Here is an 8,797-nt window from a genome sequence, read left to right as displayed (position 1 = left end):
TTGCCTCTCCCTGCTACCCCAGGGTGGGGGTTAGGGAGCCAGCCCAGCTCAGCCTGGTCCCCGGAGAGCTGCTTCTAGGTATTGGGGTGGCTCAGCGCTGACCGAGGCCTGGGCACTAAGCTGTTCTTAAAAGTTTTTGACAACCTGTTTTTTTTCCTTCTTTAGTGTAATCTGATGATTTAAAAAAAACAAAAACAAAAACTGATATCTTGGGTGATGACTTTTAACAAGCGGGGACCAGTTTCCCTGACCCGGCAGAGGAGCAGACTCGTCCCTCCGCTCCTGGCCTGACGTGCTTCCTGGCACAGGGACACCGCCCTGCCCCTCCAGGCCCGGCCCTGACCGTGTCTGTGCTTGCGTTTCAGGCCCAACGCCCCGGCTATGGCAGCGGCCACCATAGTCCACGACACGTCTGAGGCGGTGGAGCTGTGCCCCGCGTACGGCCTCTACCTGAAGCCCATCACGAAGATGACCATCAGCGTGGCCCTCCCGCAGCTGAAGCAGCCGGGGAAGTCCATCTCCAACTGGGAGGTGATGGAGAGGCTGAAGGGCATGGTGCACAACCACCAGTTCTCCACGCTGCGCATCTCCAAGAGCACCATGGACTTCATCCGCTTCGAGGGCGAGGTGGAGAACAAGAGCCTGGTCAAATCCTTCCTGGCCTGCCTGGACGGCAAGACCATCAAGCTCAGCGGCTTCTCCGACATCCTCAAGGTGCGGGCCGCCGAGTTCAAGATCGACTTCCCCACGCGCCACGACTGGGACTCCTTCTTCCGCGACGCGAAGGACATGAACGAGACGCTGCCGGGCGAGCGGCCGGACACCATCCACCTGGAGGGCCTGCCCTGCAAGTGGTTCGCGCTGAAGGAGTCGGGCTCGGAGAAACCCAGCGAGGACGTCCTGGTCAAGGTGTTCGAGAAGTTCGGGGAGATCCGGAACGTGGACATCCCCATGCTGGACCCGTACCGCGAGGAGATGACGGGCCGCAACTTCCACACCTTCAGCTTTGGGGGGCACCTGAACTTCGAGGCGTACGTCCAGTACCGCGAGTACGTGGGCTTCATCCAGGCCATGAGCGCCCTCCGCGGCATGAAACTCATGTACAAGGGCGAGGACGGCAAGGCCGTGGCCTGCAACATCAAGGTGAGACCCGGCGTCCTGCCGGCGCGGAGTGGCAGCCGCCCTCCGGCCCGCGTGGGAGTCAGGGGAAAGCAAAATTACGTCGACAAGATTAAGACAAGCCTGTGTTCCACAGAGTTTCAGAGGCAGAGAGAGCAGGGCAGGCGGCCCGCACTTCGGCTTTTAGAAAATCCATATTTTAAGGATGATGTCAGGGAGCCACATTCCTTTAGACGAGGACGGAGACGTCGTCCTCTGGGTGCCGTCTCTGACTCACCTTGGCTTTGCAGTGACAAGGGCATTAACCTGGTAGAGGATCCCGGTCTGGGGGCCATCAGACAGCTTGCACCCCAGTCACCATGGGCACAGGCCCCCTGGCAGTGGAGTGGTGGCACCGTCAGGGAACAGTGGGGCCCCCGTAGCACAAGGGGAGAATGGTGTTAAGAGGTGGCGAGGGTGAGATGCGCCCAGGGTCGGTGCCTCCTCCCCAGGTCAGCCACACGCTGACGCGGGGCTTCAGACACCGTCTGCGGGATCGTGTTGCCATGACTCGCCTTCTCCAGGGTGGCGGGATTCTGTGAGCGCCTGCCTGGCATGGGCGACGCTTCCTCGTGTCTCAGCAAGGCTTCCGGGTAACCCCGCACTCTCTGTTCTGCTCCTCAAGGTTTCTTTCGACTCGACCAAGCACCTGAGCGATGCCTCGATCAAGAAGCGGCAGCTGGAGAGGCAGAAGCTGCAGGAGCTGGAGCAGCAGCGGGAAGAGCAGAAGCGCCGGGAGAAGGAGGCGGAGGAGAGGCAGAGGGCCGAGGAGAGGTATTTTCCGTGAAAGCGGCGCCGTCTGAGTCGCTGCCCGATGCCCACGTGTGCGTATGCACATGCGTGCAGCGCTGCTGGAGACACAGCAGAAGGCGTGCGTGCTCCCGCTCGCGTCCTGCATGTGGCTGGCCCCTGACGGCCGCCCGGGCCGTGCCATCCCTCAGAGCCGCGTCCCGTGGGCGCCGTGCCGCGTCCTGCCCGCAGAAGCAGAGCGTCTGGGCCGTTGTGCGGTTTTGCATTTCGGTTGAAGCTGTGGTGACAAAAAGAAGTCGAGAGCTGGTGGAGTCGGGCAGGTTCTCACGAAAAGCAGTTCCCTGGAGGACGCCTTCCGGGTCACTGGTGCCGTCCGTCACTGGCCTTTAGGCATCGAAGGGCGAACCCGGGTCACCGTCTGTCCCCCTTGCGCTTGTTGCTTTGGTGTTAGTGGTAATCTAGCCGTCGACATCACCTAAACTTGGGGGAGTAGGAGAAACGCTCCGTCTCCCATCACCACTGCTGTACCTCTGGCGTTTCTTTCCCGCGTTTTCACGTGCGTGTGTTCTAGGCTCATTTCCCATCGGCTGTGTTGTGCTGATGGCTGGTCTTGGCCTCACCTTGCACTGCTGCCCGGAGGAGACGCAGCCTGCTGGCCCGGGAGGGCGGGCAGCAGGTGAGGTGTGGGCGTGGGCCGGGCGGGACCCTCTCGTGAGCTGTCTGAAGCTGTGGAGCGAGGCTGCCCGGGAGCGTGGGGCGTGCTGGCTGCACCGCGTCCTCAGGAGGGGACGTTGTGGATCCAAGTCCCCGTGGCAGCTCGCTGTCCTCGGGCGGAACCAGGACGGGCGGTGCCAGGAGCCCCGTCTTGCAGAGACACGGCCTGCAGTGTGCAGACCGGCCCAGCCCCTGTCCCCAGGCCTGGTCCTCGCTCCTGGGGCATCGGCCGTGTCCCCCCGAGCCCTGGCCGTCAGGCCCCGCGGGAGTCTCCCATGGTGCTTTGCAAGCAGCTCTGAGGTCTCGCTCAGAGGAGCAGTTTCCCTGAGTTCTGTGGTAGGAAGGCAGGCCTCGGAGGACAGACCGCTCTGTCCGTGTGGGCTGGACGACACAGGGTGTCCAGGGAGGCGTGCTGGGGACACAGGGTTCCCAGCTGGGGACGGCGCCTCTGCCGTGGTCACGGTCATGGTCACGGGGTGGCGGGAAGAGGCGTGGGCTGGAGAGGGTGCCCGGGGCAAGCTCAGGGCGTGGGGCTATGCAGGTGGGCCATGGGGATCCAGGAGGGCCCCATGGCCGCCCTCGACCCCCTCTTGTCCTGAGCCTGCGGCCAGGCCGGGGCAGCCTGGGCGGGCGCTCTGTCGCTGGCCGGCGTGTTCCTGGGGGTGGTTCCGTTCTAATGAGCACCAGGGCGTAGCTGGTGGCGGACGTCACGTCCTCAGCTGACAAGTCCGGGCCTTTAGGTGTGCTGTGCAGAGCCCCGGGCCCTGGTAGGGCCCACGAGGCCGCTGTGGCCTGTGGCTCCTGCAGCCCTGGGGCGCGATGCGTGGGTGAGAGGACCTTCTGGGGCAGCCCTCGGGGCAGGCTCTCCGGCTGGGCATTGCTTTCCACGGGCGAGTGACGCTCTGCCCGTCCTCCCCCCAGGTCCCAGGGCATGTGGATCCTGGTTTCCTCGTCCCCGGGGCTCCGGTCTGCTGGCTGCATCTCTGGGGGTCTGGCGTCGCCGTGACCAGTTCCACTGTGTTCCGGAGCTGATCGGCGGCGTGCCTGGGTGTCAGGGTCTCCCCTTGCGCGTCTGCTCCCGCCCAGAGCGGCTTCAGTGCGTCTCCCGCGTGCATCGGTCGTTGGATAGATTTTAAAGCCAGAGGGCAGACGTGGGTGTGTGTGTGTCCATGGTGGGTTTTTCCAGACTCTTCTGGATTCTTCCGGACTCCTCAGTTCAGGGACTGACCCCCATCCCCAAGAAAAAGTCCTGTCGGGCTCTAGGTTGTTGGGCATGGTGTGGATTTGCTTTCAAGGAAAGTTGCCATCTCCAGGTCGTTTCTCTCGTGCGATCTCACAGGATGTCCCTAAGATGGGGCGTTGCCATCGGGGACCCCCTTGACTGGGGGACACACCCCAGAGCCAGCCATCCCTGTGGGTTTGGCTTTCCTAGAATTCCGCATGGAAGGGATAGCACAGGGCATAGCGTTCTGTGTTTGATCTTCCATTTAACACAGTTCTTCCAGAATCTTCCGTGTGTGGCCGTGCACATCCACGTTTCATTCCTTCTCCAGCCCCACAGTTTCCGGGGGGCCACACGGCCCGTCTGTGAAGGCCCAGGGAGGGGACGTGCAGGCACCGCCGGCACCTTTTAGAAGTGGCTCCTCTCTGAGCTGGAAGCTCCCGCACGGCCTCTGCTGTCTGCTCAGTCGTGTCCGGGCCGCTTGTTGGCACTGGCGAGCGCTTGTGCTGTGCTCTGGGCGTCAGTCGCGGGCAGTTTCCTCCTGAGTCAGGCTCACGCTCCCCCCGGCTCGTGGTGTCCTCTGGGGCTGGGAGCACTGCAGGTCAGGGGGTTCTGGGTGCTGCGATGCGGGTGCCCCGGTGTGAGGTCGGCCCTTCCCCCTGGGGGGCACGTAGCTCGCTCAGAGCTAGACTGACGCCATCCTGTCTGCACGGTTCTGGGTCTGGGGTCACACTTAGCAAGACTGTCCCTAGGAAGATGACGGGAATCCCCCCTTCTGTACGTCGGCTGCGTCTCGGGTCCTGGGATTCAACTGGGATGTCTTCTGGGGCAAAGGGTTAAAACGATTCGTCACATGGACGTCACCGCATTGCCGTCCTCCCCCGCTCGCCCACCCTCCACCTCTGTCGCGTGTGGGGTGTCCCCTGTGGCACCCCGTCCCCGCCTCACGCAACCCTGGTCTGTTTTGCACAGGAAGCAGAAGGAGCTGGAAGAGCTGGAGCGGGAGCGGAAACGAGAGGAGAAGCTGCGCAAGCGGGAGCAGAAGCAGCGGGACCGCGAGTTCCGCCGCAACCAGAAGAAGCTGGAGAAGCTGCAGGCGGAGGAGCAGAAGAAGCTGCAGGAGAAGATCAAGCTGGAGGAGCGGAAGCTGCTGCTGGCGCAGCGCAACCTGCAGTCCATCCGGCTGATCGCCGAGCTGCTGAGCCGGGCCAAGGTACCCGCCGCGGGCGGGCGGGTGGGCGGGCGGCCGGGCGGGGGCGCGCCTGCTCTGGCTGCCGTCCGTGCCTTCCCCTGAAACGCGGGCCAGCTCCCGGCCCCCCTCCCCTCGGCTGGTGGCAGCCACCACCGAAAGTGTTAAGTGTTCCTGCCGAGGGGGACGCCCGTGCTGTGCTGGTTTGTAGGATTCCTGCGTCGCCCCGGATTGGCAGAGTCGTGCTTTCCCCTTTGCAAGCTGGTAGAACTCGCAATCAGCGTACCCTCAGTTGGGGCTCCCCAACGTTTGCCCCAGAGCGAGGGAATAGCAGAGAGCGGGGGGGGGGGGGGGGCCCCTGGCGCTGTCCCCCAGTTGGGGACAGCAGGTCAGCCGGTGCTGCCCTGACCCCTCCAGGCCCGCAGCCCAGGGTGGGAGGACGAGGGCTGAACCTGGTTGATCCAGCAGGGACCTTCAGGAAGCCCAGGGTGCGCCACCAAGCCTGGCCGGGCCCCGTGTGTCCCCTCGGCAGCTGCGCATCCGACCGGTGCCGTGCCGACGACCGTCTCTGTCCCGGGAGGCTCCTCGCTCTCCCCTTGCTCCTCCTGGAGGCCCGGCTGGCGACCTCCGTGAGCTGGGGGGCACGCGGACGGGCCTCGCCGGGCGCTCCTGTGCTCAGGCGGGCCGCGGGCCCCCGTGGAGCCGGGCGCGGGGCGACCGCATAACCTGTTGTCTAATTACAGTTGTGATAAGTGCCCGGGAAGGAGCGTGGCAGGCGCTGAGACGTGGGCCACTCAGCTCTTATTTCATGGTGAATATTGAAGACACTAACCCAGGCTAGGCCCAGCACGGCACGTGGCGGCGGCCGCGTGTCTCCGTTGGCACCTCAGCTCTCTGTGGCCGGCGACCGCTTGCGACCTAACAGCAGGCCCCGTCTGCAACCAGGAGGGGCCCGGGCCCTGCCCGAAACGCCCTCCCTGGGGCCGTGCCAAGGAGCTTTGCCACGGGGTTTCCTTCTGGCCCGGGGCACGCTCGGGATGGGCGGGCCGCGCTCCGGCCAGGCTGTCCGTCCGGCACCCCCTGGCCACGCGGCGTCGACAACCCCAGCGCCTCCTCGGAGCGCCCAGGTAGGTGGAGAGAGACATCTCAGGCACGCCTCCCTCTCTGCCGCAGGCCGTGAGGCTCCAGGAGCAGGAGCAGAAGGAGGAGACGCTGCGTCTGCAGCAGCTGGAGGAGAGGCGGCGGCTGCAGGAGGCCGAGCTGCGGCGGGTGGAGGAGGAGAAGGAGCGCGCCCTGGGGCTGCAGCGCAAGGAGAAGCAGCTGCGCCAGCGGCTGCTGAGCATCCTGCTGAGCAAGAAGGGCGACGACCCCCATGCGCACGAGGAGCTGGGGGTCTCCCACGCAGACCTGCTGCAGCCCGTGCTGGACATCCTGCAGACGGTGTCGGCCGGCTGCGTGAGCGCCGCCTCGCTGCACCCCCTCACCGGCCCGCCGCCCCCCAGCGCCTCCAAGGAGAGCCCGCCCCACCCAGAGCCCGACGCCGCTCCCAGAAACCTGAATGGGAGTGTGGCCGAGGAGGCCCCGGGCAAGGAAGGCCAGCCTGCCCGCCTCGCCGTCCCGGATGACGGCTCACCCGACAAGAGGTGCCCCGGCGTCCTGTCGTGCATCCCCGACAACACCCAGCAGCCCAAGGGCGCGCCCGCCGCGTGCGAGCAGAACGCACCCAGAAAGGACGTCCGCTCTGAGCAAGACAAGTGCAACCGTGAGCCCAGCAAGGGCCGTGGCCGGGCCAGCGGGGACCGGAGCGGCGATGACAGGCACAAGCGGGAGAGGAGTCGGCCGCGGCGGGCCGGCAGCCACGAGGACGGCAGGCAGCCGCGCAAGGAGCGGCGGGCCCACAAGAAGCACGCGCACCCGGACGCCAGCCCCCACCGGCGCAGTGCCAGCCCGGACCACGGCCGGTCGAGGAGGTCCCACAGCAGGGAGCGGGGTGGCCGGAGGGAGAGGAGCCGAGACCACAGGGGCAGCTCCAGCAGGAAGCGCAGCCGCCACCGGCGCAGCGAGAGGTCGCGCTCGGGCTCCCCCAGCCGGCACCGCAGCACCTGGAACAGGTAATGCAGGGCGCACCCCCTCGCCGCCGCCGCCGCCGCCGTCCTGGGGCGCTCAGCCCCCGGAGCGTCCTGGCTCCTGTCTGCTCGCCACCTCACGGAGCCAGCGTCCCCGGACCCGCCCTGCGGAGGAGGGCAGCGCGTCTCAAGACGCCTTTCATGATCGACTGGCGGCCCCGTGGCTGAAACCTGTCGTTCTCAGTCACTAGCTTTAGTTCCCTTTCAAACTGTCGCTCGGATAGCTTTAACATCACCAGTCCTCTCTAAATCAGGAGAACCGCACAGCACGGCTGCTGCGAGCGTCACAGACCCGCCGCGCGCCCGCGGGCACAGCAGAGTTTCCCTGGGCGCTCAGGGACACCCCCGTGGAGGGACAGCGCGGGGCGCGTTTCCTGTCATCGCGGACGGACGTCAAGTGTGGACAGCCACCGCCCCGCGAGCACCGGAAAGAAAAAGCCTTGCCCTGGGGTTTGTTTTTCCTTTTTCTTTTTTGTGAATTTATCTGGTTGTGAAATGCGATTTGGGCGAGAGACCCAAAGAACAAAGCGAGCGTGGCCCCTTAGATCGCGGGCGCAGAAGGCGCAAGTGCTTTAAGATCCAGATGGCAGACGTGCCGTCTGCACCCCGGGGAGAGCCACAGGGCGGCGCGACGCTCCCGGACTTCAGAAACAGTCACTTTTTACAAATTCAAGTCAAACATAAAATAAGTTGCTCAAAAGCTTTGGTTTCTAGTCCAGGTTAGCGTGTGTGATTTTTTTAAGAAGCCGTTTTGCTAAATTATTTTTACTCGGAACGTTTCCAACCGATTTCAGGCTGCAAACTTGTTACATTTTATAGTCGTTGGCTTCTCCGAGGGAAGCCCAGAAATACTTGAGAAGAGCTGTACCGTTCATGTTCATTCGGAGAGGGGCTGTTTATTCCAGTTTGCCTTTTTATGGTGAAATAAAATCTTTTTTCCAATGAGCTGACGTTCTCCATTCTTACGGGGTTTTTTGTCGTTTTGGAGGTCTTTGGGTGACGTCCTTGAGCTGAGCCTGGTGTAGCCTGTCTGACGCTGATAAGGGTGGTTTTCAGTGATGCGTTTCACGTGCCGTCGATGTCCTCAGATAACCCGGTGGAGGAGAGGCCTGGGTCCTTGGAGGCATTTGCTTTTCTTGCTGAGAACGCAGACTTTAGCGAATTCACCAGTGCAACCTTCTCAAAGCTGCAGAACCGTTTTTTCCAAAAAGAGAAAGTGGGTTTTTTCCCAGCTGCCGTCGTGGGGGCAGGTAGGAGCCGGTGCCGCTCCTGGGACCCCAGCCTGCAGTCATCCTTCCACCCGTGTGTTTAATTAAAATGCAGATTTCGCGGCATATGGAGGTCCAGTCACGTGCCTGGTCCACCCGCTCACGCCGCTGTCAGCGTGCCAGGTGCACCACACTCGCAGCTTCTTTCTCTGGAATGGCTTTTGTCCCATCTGTCACCGACTGGTGGGGGGGGGGGTGGGTGCAGGCTGTGCGTAGACGCTCAGTGGTGGGAAAGAGCTGCTCAGAGATCCCGGGCAGCCATGCTGGGGTCCCTGCAGCCCCACACTGAGCGTGTGCGTCAGCGGTGGCTCTGAAACGTCCCAGATCGGGACGCCAAACTGGGCAGCCTGGATGTGGTGCTGGGAAAGAT

The 8,797-nt window shown here is 63.9% G+C and overlaps 1 protein-coding gene across 1 annotated transcript; it reads left to right on the top strand.

The window, feature by feature from the left end:
* Nucleotides 1–331: 331 nt before the first annotated feature.
* AKAP17A (A-kinase anchoring protein 17A) lies at nucleotides 332–8,104 on the top strand. Its single transcript, XM_046673972.1, has 4 exons — nucleotides 332–1,143; nucleotides 1,784–1,932; nucleotides 4,817–5,057; nucleotides 6,207–8,104. The coding sequence occupies exons 1-4, from the start codon at nucleotides 382–384 to the stop codon at nucleotides 7,146–7,148; spliced, it is 2,094 nt and encodes a 697-aa protein (XP_046529928.1). The 5' UTR covers nucleotides 332–381; the 3' UTR covers nucleotides 7,149–8,104.
* The last annotated feature ends 693 nt before the right edge of the window (nucleotides 8,105–8,797 follow it).

Source organism: Equus quagga, chromosome 10 (genome assembly GCF_021613505.1).
Source record: "Equus quagga isolate Etosha38 chromosome 10, UCLA_HA_Equagga_1.0, whole genome shotgun sequence".
Lineage (NCBI taxonomy): Eukaryota > Metazoa > Chordata > Mammalia > Perissodactyla > Equidae > Equus > Equus quagga.
Note: the sequence above shows the minus strand (reverse complement) of the source record. Positions and strands in the feature narration are given on the sequence as shown.